Source organism: Zonotrichia leucophrys, chromosome 6 (genome assembly GCF_028769735.1).
Source record: "Zonotrichia leucophrys gambelii isolate GWCS_2022_RI chromosome 6, RI_Zleu_2.0, whole genome shotgun sequence".
NCBI classification, from domain to species: domain Eukaryota; kingdom Metazoa; phylum Chordata; class Aves; order Passeriformes; family Passerellidae; genus Zonotrichia; species Zonotrichia leucophrys.
Window position 1 is genome coordinate 31,864,654 of NC_088176.1, and position 19,620 is coordinate 31,884,273.

Below are 19,620 nucleotides of genomic sequence, written 5' to 3' on the forward strand. Positions count from 1 at the left end.
ATGTGTAAGCAGCTCTCGCTTGGTGGTTTTTGGGGGGAGCTTTGCTGGAGGCTGGCTCAGCCTGGGCCATGCTGTGCCTGGAGCTGTGCGAGAGGAATTGGGCTCTTCCCCCTTCAGAGAGGCAGGATCAGGTGCTGAGGGCTGGACCAAGCCTCTGGAGCCATGGGATGGAAGCAGCCACGTCCCAAACCCTCAGCCTGTGGAGGGAGCTGCCCGAGGGTTTGTGCTTTGATAAGGATTTCCACAGCAGCAGCAAGAGTGGAAAATGTGGGAGAGTTCCTGGAGAAGCGGGAATTGCACTCCAGCTGCAGGAATTTCCCCCCAGGAGCAATCAGAAATGACTCCCTGTGCCTCTCCAGCCAGCCCCCGAGCAGTTCTGGGCAGCAGGGAAGGGCAGCTCCGGCCAGAGCCGGGCTTTTGGCGACACCAGCAGGACATCAGGGGCTGTCCCGGTTTGTCCTGCTGCCGTGCCCGCCCTCGGGGTGACATTAACCCCCTGAGGGCACACCTCACACTCAATTAAAGCCAATTGAGACTTGCCTGCGCTGGGGTTTTAGCGAGCAGGAAACAGCCTGAAAATAGAGCACAAACAGCCCTCCAGCACTCGGTGCACTGTCTGGTGTCAAACTGAAGAGCCAGCAACCTGAACTACTGCCCTTTTACCCAGGTATTTCCTGGAGAAAGTGAAATTATGGGTGATATGGGGCGGTCTCGCTGTCACCAGCCACTGGAGGAAATGAGGAGCCAGCAATAGAGGCAGGAGGTGCAGGAGGAGCTTCCCAGGCTGGCATTTCCCAGGTGTCACTGTCCCAGGCTGCTCCAAATGTCCAGCCTGGCCTTGGGCACTGCCAGGGATCCAGGGGCAGCCACAGCTGTGCCAGGGCCTGCCCACCCTGCCAGGGAACAATTTCTAATTCCCAATATCCCATCCAGCCCTGCCCTCTGGCTCTGGGAGCCATTCCCTGTGTCCTGTCCCTCCATCCCTTGTCCCCAGTCTCTCTCCACGTTTCCTGCAGCTCCTTCAGGGCACAGTTTGGTCACCCCAGAGCTTCTCCTGTCCAGGTGAGCCCCCCCAGCTGTGCCAGCCTTTCCTCCCAGCAGAGCTGCTCCATCCCTCTGCCCATGCTGGTGCCTCCCCTGGATCCCAGGCTCACCCAGCCCCAGCACTGAAGTGATTTATGGGATTAACATCCCAGACTTTTCCCATTTCCATATCCCAGCAGTTCTGCTGTGCCTAAATTCCTGCACCCCTGTGTTAGACCATTGTGCATCTCCCATTGCTTTGGACACAGGGAAGAAGTCTAAGCAATTATTCAATTATTTTTATCCACCCCCTCAAATTTGGTTTTAGGATTAAATTGGGACAAACTCAGCCCTGCACTCCAGGGGGCAGGAGAGCAGGGAGCAGGCTGAGCTTGAGGGACATTGTCACCAGCCCCTGACACCGTGTCACGGCAGGGCTCCAGCCCTCCTTATTTCACTTTATTTTCCTTTGCAGTGCATTTGGTTTTACATCATTCTGTGCCTCCAATGTTTCCCTCCCCTCACAGGCAGCAGAGCTGTGACACAGCCTCCCACCCCTGGGCTTTGAACATTTAATTCCCTTTACAGATTTGGGCTCAATTAGTGCACAGTTCATAGCATTATATGAAAAAGCCACAAGTTCTTGACTACCTCTGACAATAACTCCACTAAAAAAAACCCCAAACATTTTTGCCACTCACATTTGTAACCCTTGGCCTTTATCGCAACAGAACGTTACAAGAATTCACCAGAACTGGTACCAGCAAGGACAGCACGTTGCTAAACCACATCAATAAGCCCAAAATCCATCTCCTCCTCTTGAAATTCACAGATCTGAGCATGGGACAGAGTCAGACATCCCACAGTGTCCCCGCTGTGCCTCAGGGCTGTGACACCTCAGGGGATGGTGCCACCGTGGGGCCTGCAGAGACCGAGGCAGAAGCAAGTCCTGGGGACAGTGCACAGGAGCCCAGAGAGCTCAGACAATGTGGGGATTTAGGAAAGAGCAAGTGGGGTTCTACTCTAGCTGCTGACAGCAAGGGAAAACCAAAAATAAAATCAGCCTTCATTTAAAAAGCCTGCAAAAGCAGAATTCATAAAAAAATTAAAAGTATTCAAACATTTTTACAGAGTAGTTTACTATCTTGACTAAATGGCACCAGATTTCAAGTGGTCATGTGGAAGAAAAATCAGTAGCATTTCAAATGTTGCTTTGTTCTAGGAGCAGTTTCTATCCTGGCATTTGCTGCTAGAAGGTACAAGTGAACTGAGTATCGAGGAATCTTTCCCCTATACAGCTTCTGATTTGGTTTGCTTCAGGAAGGAAGTAGAAAAGATTTTCCATACTCAAGTTATCTACAGATTATGTCTATATATATAAAAAAAAGTGTGGCTATGTACAGGTCCTGCACTCACACACCCATCTGTACACACCCAGCCCGTGCCCCTGGCCCTGGGAGCAGCCACTCCTGCTGGGAGGCTCCAGGGATCCCTGGGCTGGCCTCAATTGTTCCACTCATGATCTGGGCTTCCACTCCCACTGGGAATTGCAATAACTTAAGAGGTTGTTGTTGTATAAAAACGATTCCAGGAACAGAACTCCCTTTGCCACCCCTGCTCCCACCCCCTGACACTGGTTTTGCTAACTGATTACAGAAGTCAAACTAAATCACATCAGGAACTGCAAACACACTCTTTTGTCTTAATCAAACACGATCTCCATGGCCAGGTTCTGCATGGAGACATCCTTGGATTTCCTCATCTTCTCGATGGCCCTGTGGAGATCCTGCTGCTGCACGGGCCGGATCTCATCCTCATCGTGCCTGGGGGAGAGACAGACAACAGCCAGGTGAGGGCCAGGGGCAGCCCCACAGCCATCCCTGCCACCAGCAGCTCTGCATGGATCCACTGGAACCACAGATTGCCTGAGGCTGGAGAATCCCTGCCAGCCCCTGGAGTCCCAGCTGTGCCCAGCCCAGAGCACTGAGTGCCACCTCCAGCCCTTCCTGGGACACCTGCAGGGCTGGGCACTGCAAAGCTCCCTGGGCAGCCCCTGCCAAGGCCTGGAATGGAATTCCAAAATGGAATGATGGAACTGGGATTGTGGGTGTGGAGTTTGAATGTGGAAGACTTAAAGAGTTTAAGGTTTTAGAATATAGTAATATATATAAACAAGATGGAGGTTTTAAGGTGAAGGCTGATCCTCCTTCTTCACCTTCTTCTCCATGGGTTTGGGTGGTTTTGTGTAAATGGATAAAAAGTCCCCATTGCAGGCCATGGGTGGTTGGTTATTGGGTTCAAAGTAAAAATAATTCAGGTGCCATTTCTTAAGTTTATCCTTAAAAGGCCTTGTAGAGAGAGAGAGATGGAGCTCCATTTTTAGTTTGTTAGAGTGAAGTGCTGTAGAACTCAGGGTTTGTGAGGCTGTGACATAGATAAGAACTAATTCACCCTTTGCATGCAGGAATTGCTGCTGCTGTCCCAGCTGAGCCTCCCCTGGCCCAGCCTGAGGCCCTTTCCCCTTGTCCTGTCCCTGTTCCCTGGCAGCACAGCCCGACCCCCCCTGGCTGTCCCCTCCTGGCAGGGAGTTGTGCAGAGCCACAAGGGCCCCCTGAGCCTCCTTTGCTCCAGGCTCAGCCCCTTGCCAGCTCCCTCAGCCCCTCCTGGGGCTCCAGCCCCTTCCCCTTCCTTTGACACGCTCCAGCCCCTCCATGCACCCAGGGTTGCTGCAGGCATGGCAAACAGCAGAGGGATGTCCCAGCACTGTGGCAGCAGCAGGACCTGGTGGGCTGAAGCCTGGCACTAACCAGAGCAGCAGCAGCAGGATTTGGTGGGCTGAAGCCTGGCACTAACCAGGGCAGCAGCAGCAGGATTTGGTGGGCTGAAGCCTGGCACTAACCAGAGCAGCAGCAGGATTTGCTGGCTCAGGCCACCTCCAGCTTGGGCACCTTGGAACGACCAAGGCGCTGAGCTGATTTTCAGAGGCAAAAGCACCGAGAGGCAGCGAGCTGTGAGGGGCTGTGCAGAGCGGCAGCAGGGCATGGCAGCAGACACTGCAGCAGAGTGTGGCCCCGTGGGCAGCCCAGCCCCAGGGGAGGAGCAGCAGCAGGGAGGGTGCAGCAGCCCCACGTACACGTCCTCCTCGCAGGCGTTGTTGACGTACTCCCGCACGCAGAGCAGCGCCGCGTCCCGGCACATCTCCTTCAGGTCACTGCCCGAGAAACCGTCCGTCTCCTTGGCCACCTGCAGCAGGTCCACGTGGCTGTCCACCTGTGGGGAGATCCAGCTCAGCCCAGGGACACTCCAGAGCCAGGGGCTCTGCTCTACAACAGTCTGAGATCATCTTCATTTGGTATTTCTGGGGAGCTGAATTATTCCCTTGCTCTTGGAACCTCCAAGTGGATCACACCATCACATGTGTCAGCTCATCAAACCCTGCCATGGGCCCCAAACCCACAGAACCCCAACCTGTCACTGACATATTTTATGGAAAATCCTTTCATTAGGATCTTTTCTCCTGCTTCAGCTTCTCCATGTTTTGCTGCTTTGGAATGTGATTTGGAGAATTGTTTACCCAGCATGTGAAATTGTCTTTACTTCATGGGCAATGACAGCCACCTGTGGCGAGGCTGTGAGCAGTCACAATCCCTTCTTCCCTTTCCCTTTCCCCTTTCCTTCCCCTTTCCCTTCTCCCCTTCCTTCCTTTTCCCCTTTCCTTTCCTTCTCCTTTCCTTTCCTTTCTTCCTTTCCTCTTCCTTTCCTTTCTCTTCTTCCTTCCTCTTCCTTTCCTTCCTTTCCTCCTTCCTTCTTCCTTTCTTTCCTTTCCTTCTTCCTTCCTTTCCTTTCCTTTTCCTTTCCTTTCCTTTCCTTTCCTTTCCTTCCTTTCCCTTCCTTCCTTTCCTTTCCTTTCCTTTCCTTTCCTTCTTCCTTCCCTTCCTTCCCTTTCCCTTCCCTTCCTTTCCTTCCCCCTTCCTTCCCTTCCCTTCCCTTCCCTTCCCTTCCTTTCCCTTCCCTTCCCTTCCCTTCCCTTCCCTTCCCTTCCCTTCCCTTCCCTTCCCTTCCCTTCCCTTCCCTTCCCTTCCCTTCCCTTCCCTTCCCTTCCCTTCCCTTCCTTCCCTTCCCTTCCCTTCCCTTCCCTTCCCTTCCCTTCCCTTCCCTTCCCTTCCTTCCCTTCCCTTCCCTTCCCTTCCCTTCCCTTCCCTTCCCTTCCCTTCCCTTCCCTTCCCTTCCCTTCCCTTCCCTTCCCTTCCCTTCCCTTCCCTTCAATCCTTTCTTCTATTCTTTTAGTATAATTTTAATATATCATTTTTTAAAATATAATATATATCATAAAATAATAAATCAGCCTCCACAAACATGGAGCCAAGATTCTCATCTCTCCTCTCCTCCTGGGACCCTGCAAACACCACCACCCCAACCATCCTTACTCAGCCTGGCATGTCCTTGTGGATACATCCTTGGAACCCCTGAACATTGGATTATCCTGCACTAATCACACTCCTGCCTGGCAAAAACTGCATCCCAGGAACAGTGACCCCTTTTCCCAGGAGCCCACATGAGTTTCTCACCTGTTCCTGCTTTACACAGCCCCAAACTGGGGGGTTTAGAGACAAAATTCTGTGTCTAAGTGCACTGGGTCAGGCTGAATTCTTGCCAAGCAAGACCTCAGGTTTATTCCATCTTTTTATGAAATTTCTGATTCCTTTCCCACCATGTGCATAATTTTTTTCCTTTTTAAAAAGTTAAACCTAACAGTCTAACAAAAGGCTGGAATTCTGGGATTATTTCTTTCAAGAGGGAAACTATTCCCTAAAATCATGGTTTAAATCAGGCAAGGAAAAGAGAGGGCAAAATTCCCCTTGCCATGTGAAGTGTGAGTTTGAGAGATCCAATTCCTCCTCCTGTGGGATAACCAATACATGCTGGTTTTTTATCTCCCTGAAAAACTCATTTCTGTGGTTCCCTGCTGGTGAGCTGCCATTTTTAGGCCTCTTCAAAAAAATTCAAGTTGTTTTTACTAATAAATTCTATTTATTAGGCTGGAGCTCAGCCTACAGACACTTTGCAACAAAAGCTTGAAGGCAATTAGTGCTGCTGATTAAATTTAGGAGGAAGCTCTGAGGAACAGGGATTCCCTTTCAGGTGTGCTCACACCTCATCCTTTCCTTCTCCTCTGAAATTTGAATTAGGGATCAAAAGCAGCACTGTCAAAAAAAGTTATTGCTCTTTGCTTGAGTTGAGCCAAGACAGAGTTAAAGAGTTTAAAGTCAGTACCTTCTTGATTTCCTTCAAATTTCCTTCCCTGATCTAAACATGATTCAGCTGCACCTTTTTAGAGAGAGAACAAGCAAATGGAGCCAGAACTGGAGTCACTGCTCAGAGGGGGTGATTCACACAAGCCAAGGCTCCTGCTCACAAAGGAGCCCATGCAGGCCTTCAATGGCAGCCACACCTAAAGCCACAAAGGATTCCCAAGTTCTCAGCACAGGGCCCTGGCACCTCACAAACCACACCTTGTGCAGGGCCAGGGCTGCACTGGGGGCAGCCATGCAGCCAGGAGCTACTCACATTTTCATTCTTCAAAATCAGCTTCAAGATGGCCTCTCTTTGCTTCAGAGCCTGAAAGAGAGGAGACTGAATTACCAGAGGACAAAAATGAACACTTGTGACACCCCAGGGCTTTCAGGACATGTGACACACTGAGGGAACCTCTCTGATGGCAAATTCCCTTCCACAGGTGATGCTTGGGAAATTCTAAACCACCTAAATCACACACTGTGTGATTCAAAACTGCACCAAAACCCCACAGAAACCCCACACATCCCATGGGTATATCCTGCACTAACCCCACTCCTGCCTGGCAAAACCTGGATCCCAGAACAGTGACCCCTTTTCCCAGGAGTTTCTCAGAACCCTGCTGTCTGCACACCCGATCCTGCTTTGCACAGCCCCAAACTGAGGGATTTAGAGGCAGAATTGTGTGTCTAACTCAGTGCTGGAGGTTACTGAAGAATCCTTCCTAGGAAGGCCAAACACAGGCAACAAACACTGGGGTTTGTGCCTGCCCAACCTCACTTCCATCATTAAAAAGGGGAAAAATCCCCCCACAGACAATTTGGGAGCTGAAAAGTTGCTCCTCTGTCCCAAAACCCACTCCTGCCATTTCCCTCTGCTTTGCAGGCAATTTTTGATGAATAATTTGGGGCCTTTTCATCTCAAACTCAGTTACAAAATCTGCAAGGCTTTCCCTGCTGCCCCTGCCTGTTCCCAAGCCACAGCACAACAATTATTCCAGCTGCAGTGAAAGTCAGGGCCAGTCTGGGCTGATCACAAAGCCCAGAGCAGCTGTAAGCTCATGGCAGGGCTCTAGGGGGGTAGGGAAAATCTGTTCTCCTGGGAGAGGGAGCCAATCCCTGTAACCTCCCAGGGCACATAATAAAGATGGGGCTTGATAGAATGACACCACAAAGTTCTCAAATCCAAATTTTTGCCCCCTTCTAACTGCAGGAACAGCTGGAGATGAGTGGAACAGGTGTGGAAGCACAGCTTACAAATGTGACACAGGTTATAAATGCTGTTCCCAAAGGGATCCACTCCCATGGAGGGAAAGTCAGTTCCAACAACACAGGCGTGGGAACACAGCTCCTCTCTTGCACAATCAATAAGAATTTTACTCCTCCAGTTTGCTCTCAGCAAAAATGGAGCATGATTTCTGTAGCCAGGAGGGAATTCAAGCACAACTGAACTCCTGATAACACTGACACAAAAATGTCTGGTCACATCAGCAGGCATTCAAAGGTGAAATAGCTGGGAAAGGATGGCAGGACCAACATTTGGAACAATGATAAAGAACTTAATAAATCCCAGAACCATGGAATGGTTTGGGAGCTGAAATCCATCTCATTCCAAGCCCATCACAGGCAGGTTTTCCAGTGTGGAAGGCCTGAGCAGAACTGAGTTACAAACCAGCCCTTCCCAGTGTGCAGCACCCAAACAGCTCCACGCCCAGAGGAGAGCAGGGCTGGGCAGCTCATGGTGTTGTTCCAGATAAAAACCCCAAGAGATCACAACTTCACCTTAAAAATCTGAGTCATGGATGTGCTTCAAAAGCCCTAAACCCAGGTGAGCAGAGGCAGCACTGCTGCAGGAAAAGCCCCCTGGGGCAGGGCAGGCAGGACTCACAGGCTGGTTGATGTGGAAGCGGGTGGGCATCCTCCTCATGATGGCAGAGTCCAGGTCCTGGGGCCTGTTGGTGGCCCCCATGACAATCACCTGTGTGACACCAAGAGACAGAAACCAGAGCTGGGACACATCCCCAGGCTGGGAATGTCAGCACCAGCCAGGGATCTCCCCCACTTTATCAACAGCAGCAACATTTCCAGAAGTTACCAAGAGGTTTCCTGGCAGTGATCTCAGCAAGGGCAGCCCTGGTGCCACAAACACCACCTGGGGGGAGATTTCAATGAGCCCAACTTGAAATCTCAAACCCCAAGGAGGAACTTAAAACTTCTGCTTGTGATGTCACTCTTAGTTCCTGGTGGAATTCAAAAGGAGATGTTTCGGGAAGGTGCTTAAAAATGTGGTGCTTTTGTGCTGTGCTGGAAAAAGCATCACAGAAGGTTTTGGGTTGGAGAAGACCTTCAAAGTCATTTTGTTGTCAAATCTTCATGAGCAGGGACATCTTCTAGGAGACCACCATGGCAGTGGGTTCACCTGGAGTCTTTATTCTTTTAAATTCAGTAAAAATTGAGCCAAAATTTTTCAAAAAAAGCATTCCAGGAGCTCCAGGTGAGCAGTGGGTTAAAGGCAAGCCCAACACCAGGCCAGTGTTTACCTCCCTGCAGCACTCCAGCTCTTAACTCCAGAACAAACTGACTCCCCATTCACAGCTGCCTTGTTCTCCCATGCCTTACTCTAAGCTGTGTGCATGGTAAGCAGCCAGCAGGACAGTGACAAACGACAGGGTGGTTAATCTGGGCTGCAGGACAGTGACAAACACCACGGGGATTGTCATTAACCCGGGCTCCAGGGCTTTGCTGCCCTGCTCCTGCCTTCGGGCCAGGCCCAGCAGCTCCAGCAAGGAGGGCCAGCAGGGTTGGTGGCCCAGCAGTGTCACCCTGCCACCTAGAGGCACTGGGATGGCTGGCTCTGATGATCCACACTTCTCTGGGCTTTATTTTCCTGATTCGGGAAAAGGAAACCTTTCCTCCCAGCTGAGTGTGGAATTCCAGGTGGGATCAGCACATCCACCTCAACACTTCCTTACAATTTCCTTCAAGCATTTGGGATTCTGGTTTTTCTTACAAAAGGCAAACACTGCTGAGCTTGAGAGACCCCAGATTGTCTTGGTGCAGGGAATTAATAATTTCATTTGCTCCAAGGAATTGGCAGTGTGTTGGGTAAAAAAGGTAATGCACTCTGCTTGGAAGATTATATCAGTTTCCAGTGAAGGGTTCATACCACTGCTTTTTACTAATGGGGAGCTTTAACCCTCAGTACACACACATCACTGGTTTTTGCTCATTTTGGGAAAAAAATCAGCTGAAAAACATCTTTAGCACATGCTTGGGAGAGGAGAAAAAGCTATTAATGCAAAAATACACATTTAAAAGGCTGAAAATTTTCAATTTAGAGAATAAATATTCTGTTGAAGGGCTTTGAGAAGATTATCCCAGGTGACACCATGGCACTTCAATCAAGAAGTGTTTCCAGATGAGATGGGATGGGCTTTAAGGTGTCTCACATCCCAAACCATTCTGGGATTCTGAATAACTCAAATATAGCTTTCTGAATTCAGAATCCCAGAATGGTTTGGGATGGGAAGCACCTTACAGCCCATCCCACCTCATCTGGAAACACTTCTTGATTAAAACCAAGCTAAGCACAAAGCCAACGTTCTCAGGAATGACCTGTGGATACAACTGCCCTCATTCCCATAAAGCGCTGGGAATCACTGACAGGTACAGAAGCCTTGGCAAGCCCTGTTCCCAAAATCCCAGCTGAGGGGATGAGGGGATGAGGGGATGAGGGGATGAGGGGATGAGGGGATGAGGGGATGAGGGGATGAGGGGATGAGGGGATGAGGGATGAAGGGAATGAGGGGATGAGGGGATGAGGGGATGAGGGGATGAGGGGATGAGGGATGAAGGGAATGAAGGGATGAGGGGATGAGGGGATGAGGGATGAGGGATGAGGGATGAGGGGATGAGGGGATGAGGGAATGAAGGATGGATGAGGGATGAGGGATGAGGGGATGAGGGGATGAAGGGAATGAAGGAATGAAGGGATGAGGGGATGAGGGGATGAGGGATGAGGGATGAGGGATGAGGGGATGAGGGGATGAGGGGATGAGGGGATGAGGGGATGAGGGGATGAGGGAATGAAGGGAATGAAGGGATGAGGGATGAGGGGATGAGGGATGAGGGATGAGGGGATGAGGGATGAGGGGATGAGGGGATGAGGGGATGAGAGGATGAGGGGATGAGGGGATGAGGGAATGAGGGGATGAAGAAATGAGGGGATGAGGGGATGAGGGGATGAGGGGATGAGGGGATGAGGGGATGAGGGGATGAGGGGATGAGGGGATGAGGGGATGAGGGGATGAGGGGATGAGGGAATGAGGGGATGAGGGGATGAGGGGATGAGGGATGAGAGATGAGGGATGAGGGATGAGGGGATGAGGGGATGAAGGATGAGGGATGAGGGGATGAGGGATGAGGGATGAGGGGATGAGGGATGAGGGGATGAGGGAATGAGGGATGAAGGATGGATGAGGGGATGAGGGATGAGGGGATGAGAGGATGAGGATGAGGGATGAGGATAGGGGATGAGGGGATGAGGGGGGATGAGGGGATGCAGGATGAGGGATGAGGGATGAGGGATGAGGGATGCGGGATGAGGGAATGAGGGAATGAGGGATGGATGAGGGATGAGGGATAGGGATGAGGGATGAGGGGATGAGGGGATGAGGGGATGAGGGGATGAGGGGATGAGGGGATGCCATCCCCCCTCCCAGCACACCCTGGGGACTCACCTGGCAGTTGTAGTCAGTGTCCAGCCCATCCCACAGGCTCATGAACTGGGCTTTCATCATGGCCGTGGCCTCGTGGTCGGTGCTGGATCGGTTCCTCAGGAAGGAATCTGGGCCAAAGCAGGGATGCAGTCACTGCCAGCCCCATTCCCCTCAGGAATGCACTCCTGGGCTGCTCTCTCATCTCATGCATGCGTTTTCAATCAGCACTGGCAGCAAACAGCAAGTGCTGCTAAGGGTGAAAGTGGATTCTCCCCCATTCCTAAGCTCCCTTTCCAAGGACACCACACAAGGGTGCACCATCACAGGGGACTCCTCACATCCTGTGCTCCAAATTTTCACCTGCATGAAAATTTCACCTTTCACCTTAACCTGCATTCATGGAAAGCAGCCTCCCTGCTGGACCCTCCTCTAGGTCTGGATTGAAGGCACTGAGACAGTAGCTCATGTTCAGACTCAGGTGTTTATCATTTCTTATCAGTAAAACAGCCTCACTACTGTGAGTTCAGCAGCAAGGCACAAAATGGCAACAATCTCTTGTTCCAAGGGCTTTTAAGACTAAACTATCCAGTTAAGCACTGACACCTGGATTATTTTCCCTTTTAACCCAATAACTGATCCCACAGAGCTGCAATGAGGACTTTTCCACCCAATTACAAAATGCCATCAAACTCATGGAGAAGGAAGAAGCAGCAGGAAGGAGAAACCCAGGATGACACCCTGTGCCCTCCATCTTGCTTCCATCCACAACACACTAAAAATCCCAAACCCTCAATTTCTCACCCAGTGATGCACCTGCACTGCTCTCTATAATCTATTGCACACTTTTGTGGGTTCTGGTCTATTCTGGAGTTTAGGAAACTTTCTCCATGAATGAGGGTCAGAGTCAGTGCTGCCCTGGGGGTCAGGGTCAGAGAAATATTCCCAGTGCTCTGGGTTTCCACACCTCCCCTCCTATCCTTCAGCCCTATGAAATTCCCATTCCAGAGCTCTCCTAAAACCATATTTTACCTCCCATATGTGCCCTGACAGCAGAAGCACTGAAGTGTATTTGTTGCTGAGTTTCCTCATGAACAAAAATTAAGTAGGAATTTGTTTTACTTGTGAATTCCTCCACCACCACCAGGAAAAAACCCCATTGTTTTTCCTAATGTGCCACCATTCCTTCACAATTCTGAAGGAAAAGATGACAGCAAATCCATACATCACTGAGCCTACAGTTCAATGTCACTCTGCCATGGCTACTGATAAAACAAAAAAGAGATTTTTACCTATTTCATCAATAAAAATGATGGATGGCTGGAGCTTTATGGCCAGGGAGAAGACAGCAGCAGCCAGCTTTTGGGATTCTCCATACCATTTATCTGTCAGCGTGGAGGGCTGCAGGTTGATGAACCTGCACCCAGCTTCCTTGGCAGTGGCTTTGGCAATCAGGGTCTTCCCACAACCAGGGGGGCCATAGAGAAGAACTCCTGGAAAATTCACAGAGTTAAAAGGGAAGAAATCAAACCAAGGGAACACCGTTCCATCCATCAGAGGTTTTAAGGTAATCCCTGTTAAATTACCAAAGACAATTCCCTGTGGGGGATTTTTCCCCTTTTTAGACAGAGAGGGTGAAGCTGAAACATCTGAGAGATGACTGATTTATTGTGGGGCTGCAACATCATCTTTAAGGTCCCTTCCAAGCCAAACCACCCCATGATTCCATTTTATTCCATTCCCAGGACAGCAAATTAACCCCTATTTATGTCCTGGCAGGTTTATTTACAGCTCCTTCCAGCCCTTAGCACAGAGGAGTGAGGAAAGGAAAAATCCATCACACAACAGACCCACAGACAGTTTAAAAACAAATTACCCACAATTAAACATGACATCTTGTATTATTTTTAAACTTGTCACAGTGCAAGAATTCACAGGAGTGTTTTTCTAAACACAGTTACAAAGAAAACAATTTCAAAACAATTTCAAGAGCAACATTCAGTTAAAAGAACCCAAAGCACAGGGAATTATTGAGGTTTTTTCTGTTTATGTGAGTGATGCCCACAAACATCATTACTCTGGAGCAGTGATTTCCTATTAACACCCAGCACAAGCCACTTATAAAACTGGGGAGCAGCCTGAGCTGGAAAATCTGCTTTAAAAAGATAAATAAAAAAAAAATCATTTTTTCCTTCAGCTTATTAAATCATGGCATTCATGTAATTTTCCAGACAGCTTCAGTTTGTGAGTTCCACAGAAAGCAGCCTGGAAAAACTAAACCAGCCACCAAAGTGCTGCATTTTCCATCCCTTTGAGCAGCCTTGAGGTGCTCACAGATCCAGCAGTAACTGAGAGCTCCAGAAATCAATATTCAGGGAATAAAGCTGTAAACTTGGGTGTTTGTCCAACATTTTAGGTTTAAATTCTGCTTTTTAAAAAATCTTTTTCTTCAGTGAAATACAACAAATGTGGCTGTAGGGATTTCAGCAGAGTCCAACTTGTGTTTTACTGAGGAAAATGAATCTTCCACCTGCCTTTAGGCTGTGTAGCCCAACTGCAGAGAGAATCAAGGGATCTCCAGAGGAAAAATGGGATTTCTGTCCTGCTGAATGATGGCAATTTTAGAGCTCAACTCTGCCAAAGGACAACACAGGAAATGACAACTGAGACAGTTAAAAATACAGGATACAGGGATTGTAATGGCCTGGGGTGACAGGACACAGGGAATGGCTTCATGCTGCCAGAGGGGAGGTTTGGGTGGGATATTGGGAATTAGGAATTGTTCCCTGGCAGGGTGGGCAGGCCCTGGCACAGCTGGGGCTGCCCTGGATCCCTGGCAGTGCCCAAGGCCAGGCTGGGACAGTGGGAGGTGTCCCTGCCATGGCACTGATGGGATTTAAGGTCCTCCCAAGCCAAATCATTTCATGATGGACATCATAACCAAAATCCAGCTACTGCTTCATTATTCAGATCAAACTTCCTCACCAAAGCAGGGGAAGAAGGAAAATCTGAGGGTTTTCCCTGGCATTGGTCCTGATGTTTGCACTTTGACCTAACAAGCCACTTCCTCTTCCCTTTCTGACAAACTGCACCTTTTATATTTCAAATATCAAGGTGTAAATCCAACACATTCCCTTCCTACCTTTTGGGGGCTGTAAGAGCCTGGAATTCTCAAACAAATATTTCTTCTTGATGGGCAGAATGACAGTGTCTTTCAAATCTGTGATGACATCATCCAAACCTGCAATATCACTCCAGGTCACCTGCAAGGGAAAAACAGTGTTGGGAATGATCAGCACTGATCCTGCCAAGGAAAAGCACCCACCAGCTTCAAAGAGTGGCTTGAAAATAAAAGAGAAAAGGGATTAAAACTCTCTGCTCTCTGTGAGGCAGTTTTAGATCACAGGAATATTTCCACAGAGGTGCAAACAATGCAAGCCAGGGACAAAGGGGGGTTTTGCAGGGAAGTTGCTCACATGCATGCTGAGAGGGTCCACCAGGTGGGCAGCAATGCTCATCTCATACTCAGTCAGCTTCACATTCTTCACTCCTATCTGCTTCATCAGCTTTTCGGCCTGGGGGGAACCAAACAGCAGGAAAATCAAAGGAAGAAATGGAATGCTTCACTCAAAAATCAGCTTTTTTAAACAACTGCTGGTTGTGGTTTGAAAAGCTTCTCCCTAAGAGGTGAAATCTTGTTTAAGTTCTGCTGTTTCCTAATGACTTTGTTGTCACTTGAGTGAAACCAAGTCAGATGTCTCAGTTCCCATCAAACAAATGCTTGGACCCTCACATGCCCAAACCCACAACTTCTCTGCTATGACTTAAAAAAACCCACAACAAACCTTAAAACACAGAGTGTGTCCCCCAAGCCTCCAGAACACTTCGAGAGATTAATATATTTTCACATGACTCAAGGAGAAATTAATCTATTTTTAAATTCCCAAAAGTCAATTTCTAATATGTGTTCAGTGGGTTTTCCCTCATTTACAAGGAAAACTCATTGTGCCAACACACTTGCACAATTCAGTTTCTCTTTCTGCTCAAAGTTGCAGTAAGTCCAACAAGGTTTTGGGACAGTGCAGCCTCTTAGATAACAGCTGGCACTGAACCCATGGGGAAAGTTGGTTTTCAATTGAAAATCTCATTACAGAAGGAAAACCACCCAACACAGGTTGCTCAAAACCTGTGAAATTCCTGTCAGTCAGAAACCAAACCAAAAGAAAGCTGCCACATTTCTAAAGCAAACCTTAACTTTTGGTTCTGAAGGGCCCCTAAAACTTTTCCAGAGCACAAATAGTTCCAGTTCAAGGTAAGCAACGAGGCTTTTCATTTTTTCCCTCCCTTTTCCAAGGCATTTACACTGCTGGTGAAGGTCTCTGCCTTCACTAAGTTGCCAGAAATGCAGAGATTTCAAGTTCTCTTTTAAATTAAGAATTAAGTCCAGGTTTAAGAATTAAGAATTAATTCTCAAGGTTTAAGAATTAAGAATTCATTAATTCTCAATAATTAATTCAAGGTTAATAAAGAGATTGATGATTTAAGGCCACTGCTGCTCAAAGGTGTCAGAAGCAGAGGAGGTACAGAATTGCTGAAAATGAGAGCAACCAGCTCTGATTTTCAGCAACAGTTTAGACCCACAGTTTTGCCACCACTTCAAGCTGGAAACTGCAATTTGTTATAAAAATTGGTTCTTTTTCATTTGCTCTATACTGCAATTTGTTATAAAACCTGAACAGACCAACAACTAAACCCCGAGACTGACTAACAAACTCCACCTTCCCTCATTCCTCAAGATCCCAAGCAAAGAGTGCAGAATGCAATCCTACCTGCTTCTGAGCTTCCACCTTCTGCTTCCTGGTGGGGTCAATGGCATCCACCATCCATTTGATGGTGAAGTAGGTGACAGCCCCGAAGATGGTGAGGCGGAAGATCAGCCCCACCACCTCGTTGCGGCTCAGGGGCCGCGAGAAGGCCTCGGCGTGCACCATCCTCCTTCTGCCCTGAGGGGAAAAGGGGCAAAGGAAAGGGAAATCAGAGCTGGAAAAATGCCTGCAGGGGGTTGGGATGCTGGTGGATAAAAGGTGTTGTGCAGGGAGTTGGGGTAAGTGAATGGAGAGAGGCAGGACAAGAGGATGGGATATTGGGAATTAGGAGTTGTTCCTGAGGGTGGGCGGGCCCTGGAATGGATTTCCCAGAGAAGCTGTGGCTGCTCCTGGAAAAGGGAAGCACAGGGAGGGAAGGAAAGGAAAATCAGAGCTGAAAAAAACACCTGCATTGTTTTGGAATGTTGTTGGATAAAAGGTGTTGTGCAGGGAGTTGGGGTAAGTGAATGGACAAGGGGGAATGGCTTCACACTGCCAGAGGATGGGATTTCGGGGAGCAATTGCTCCTGAGGGTGGGCAGGCCCTGGAATGAATAACCCAGAGAAGCTGTGGCTGCTCCTGGAAAAGGGAAGCACAGGGAGGGAAGGAAAGGAGAAATTTGAGCTCAAGAACACTGCGGGTTGGAAAGCTGTGGATAAAATGTTTTGTAGGAGCTGGGTAAGGGAATGGAGAGAGGCAGGACAGAGGATGGATTTGGGAGAATTGGTCTGAGGGTAGTGCCCTGAATGGATTCCAGAGAAGCTGTGGTGCCTGAAAAGAAGCCAGGAGAAGGAAAGAGAATCAGAGCTGAAAAAAACACTTTCATGAGGTTGGAATGTTGTTTGATAAAAGGTGTTGTGCAGGGAATTGGGATGAGTGAATGGAGGGATGGGATACAGGGAATGGCTTTCATCTGTCAGAGGGCAGGGCTGGATGGGATTTTGGGGAGGAATTGTTCCCTGGGAGGGTGGGCAGGCCCTGGAATGGATTTCCCAGAGCAGCTGTGGCTGCCCCTGGAAAAGGGAAGCACAGGGAGGCAAGGAAAGGAAAATCAGAGCTGTAAAAACACCTGCATGGGGTTGGAATGTTGTTGGATAAAAGGTGTTTTGTAGGGAGCTGGGGTAAGTGAATGGAGGGATGGGATACAGGAAATGGCTTCATGCTGACAGAGGATGGGACATTGGGAATTAGGAATTGTTCCCTGGCAGGCCCTGGCACAGCTGTGGCTGCCCCTGGATCCCTGGCAGTGCCCAAGGTCAGGCTGGAGCAGCCTGGGATGCTGAAAGGCATCCCTGCCCACAAATGGGCTTCCATGTCCATTCCAGCCCAAACCACCCTGGCATTCTGTGCTCACAGTGGGCACAAATTTCACATTCCCACTGACACTTTGGGGGTGCTGCTGACCCTGAGTGCTGCCTGCTGGAACCAGGGAAGTCCAGGATTGAAGTCCAGAGGTTTTTCCCTGAGAGGAAGCTGACAGCAAAGGCACCTGGCTGCCACATGAAGGAGCAATCAGCAATTCCCATTTGATTAAAAGGAGGTTAAGAGCTGGGGCCTGCACCTGGCAGGATGCATGGGGAGTTATTAATATCCCTGGAAAGCTGAAAATGCTGGATGTGGCACACAGCTATCCAGGGAAAAGCCTGGCTGCTGCAGGAGCCAAGCCCACAGAGCACAGCACCCTCAGTCCTGGGAACAAAGGGCACAGAGGAAAGAACTGCGCTGAAACTCTGGGAAAATTATTTATAAAATCAGGGTCCAGCTCTTCCTCAGCTCTGGGAGGGATCTGCTTGAGAATCCCAAATCCCTCCTTGGGCACTGCCCCATTTTCCTTGTGCAAGGGCAAAACCAGCAGCAACTCCTTTGGCAGCTCCTGCCACTCCCTGGCCACTCTCCAAACCAAGCTGGCAGCCAGGGCAATGCTGGAGCACCCAGAGCCAAATTATCCCTGGATCCCCTTCCTCAGGGAGCCCTGCAGCCAAATTATCCCTGAATTCACCTCTTTAGAGCACCCACAGCCAAATTAACCTGGATCCCCCTCCTCAGGACACCCAGAGCCAAATTAACCTGGATCCCCATCCCCAGGGCAATGCTGGAGCATCCACAGCCAAATTATCCTTGGATTCCCCTCCTTAGAGCACCCACAGCCAAATTATCCCTGGATCCCCATCCCCAGAGAGCCCTGCAGCCAAATTATCCCTGGATTCCCCCTCTCAAGGTACCCACACTCAAATTATCCCTGGAACCCCCTCCCACAACACCAAATTATCCTGGATCCCTGCTAAAGGATGTGAGGAAGCATCCCGGAGCTAGGGGATTCTGTGTGTCCTCGTCAGCCTGATTTATGAAAATAAAAGGGCTCTGTAGTCGCTGAGCAAGGAGCAAACCTGCCCAAAACCCCGTGCAGGAACCTCCTTCTTATGCAACGCGTGCCTTGAGCGCCAACCGAAAGCAAAAGCTCGAACAGCGAGGAACCGAAGCAGAACCTGGCTGAGGGAAGCCCCAGCCCCGCACAAAGGCTGAAACCCGGCGGAACTCAGCGTTTGTCCGCCCTCGGGGCCCGCGGCGGCTCCGCGCTCCCGGTCAGGCGCAAAGGGAAACCAAAAGCGGCAGCGGCGCTGGTTCCCGTTCCGCTGCGAGGGCACGCTGCCGGGAAGGCCGGGCAGCCCCGCTGCAGCGCGGGGATCCCCCCGGGGCCGGGCAGCCCCGTCACGGCAGCCCCGGGCAGGGCCGGGCCGAGCCGCGCTGCCCGTGACCTTCCCGCCGCCCGGCAGGTGCGGCGCGGCCGGGGCCGCCGTCCCGCCGGGGCACTCACCGTGCGGCGGCTCTCCGGGACACAGCGCGGGCCGGGCGGCAGCAGCAGGAGGGGGAGGAAGGCGAGGAGGAGGAGGAGGAGCGGGAGGGAGAAGCGGAGCAAAAACCGGCGGCGGCACCGAGGGCCCGGCAGCGGCGGCGGCGCGTCCGGCGCTTCCTCCGTCCGTGCGGCGCTCGCCGCCCCGCCCAAAGGTTCCGGGCGGCGGCGGCCCGCTCGAAGGTTCCGCCCACCGGATGCGGGGCAGCCCCGGCCGGGAAGGGCCGGGAAGGGCCCGGAGCCACCGGAGCCACCGGCAGCGGCCGCGGCCCAACCGAGCGGCTCCACCGGCACCCCCCGGGCCGCGGCCCCCGCCTACAACCGCCTAACGACAGCGGGAACTCCGCTCGAGCCCCGCTGACACATCCCAGTCACGGTCAATACGTGTACAGCGCGTTAAGTGCAAAATTATAACCGAAAACAATACATAGAAAATATAAAACATGCGTATATACACACATTTTATATAGATATAGATATAATTTATGTATATATGAAATATAAAACATGCATATGCACACGTTATATATATAGATATATAATTTCTGTATATATAAAATATAAAGCATGCATATATATACATATTCTATATATAGATATATAATTTCTGTATATATAAAATATAAAACATACAAATAGACACATTTTATAGAGCTAGAGATATAATTTATGCATATATAAAACATAAAATGCATATATATAGATATTATACATAGATATATAATTTATGTATGTATAAAATATAAAACACATATATACACATATTTTACATAGCTAGATATATAATTTATGTATACATAAATAGAAAACATGCACATATATACATATTTTATATAGACAGATATATAATTTCTATATATATTAATTATATA

The 19,620-nt window shown here is 49.7% G+C and overlaps 1 protein-coding gene across 2 annotated transcripts; it reads right to left on the reverse strand.

Moving 5' to 3' along the window:
- Positions 1 to 1,449: 1,449 nt before the first annotated feature.
- ATAD1 (ATPase family AAA domain containing 1) lies at positions 1,450 to 18,988 on the reverse strand. 2 transcript variants are annotated; one of them, XM_064716376.1, is made up of 10 exons: positions 18,713 to 18,988; positions 15,862 to 16,035; positions 14,509 to 14,607; positions 14,175 to 14,295; positions 12,325 to 12,525; positions 11,057 to 11,163; positions 8,206 to 8,295; positions 6,592 to 6,642; positions 4,187 to 4,293; positions 1,450 to 2,846 (listed from the first exon to the last, which is right to left on the reverse strand). In XM_064716376.1, exons 2-10 carry the CDS (start codon positions 16,021 to 16,023, stop codon positions 2,726 to 2,728), a joined length of 1,059 nt encoding a protein of 352 aa, XP_064572446.1. In that variant the 5' UTR covers positions 16,024 to 16,035; positions 18,713 to 18,988; the 3' UTR covers positions 1,450 to 2,725. The 2 variants fall into 2 exon arrangements, with proteins under 2 accessions (XP_064572446.1, XP_064572447.1); XM_064716377.1 differs by having other exon boundaries at positions 4,157 to 4,293; positions 18,713 to 18,968.
- Between the last annotated feature and the right edge of the window lie 632 nt (positions 18,989 to 19,620).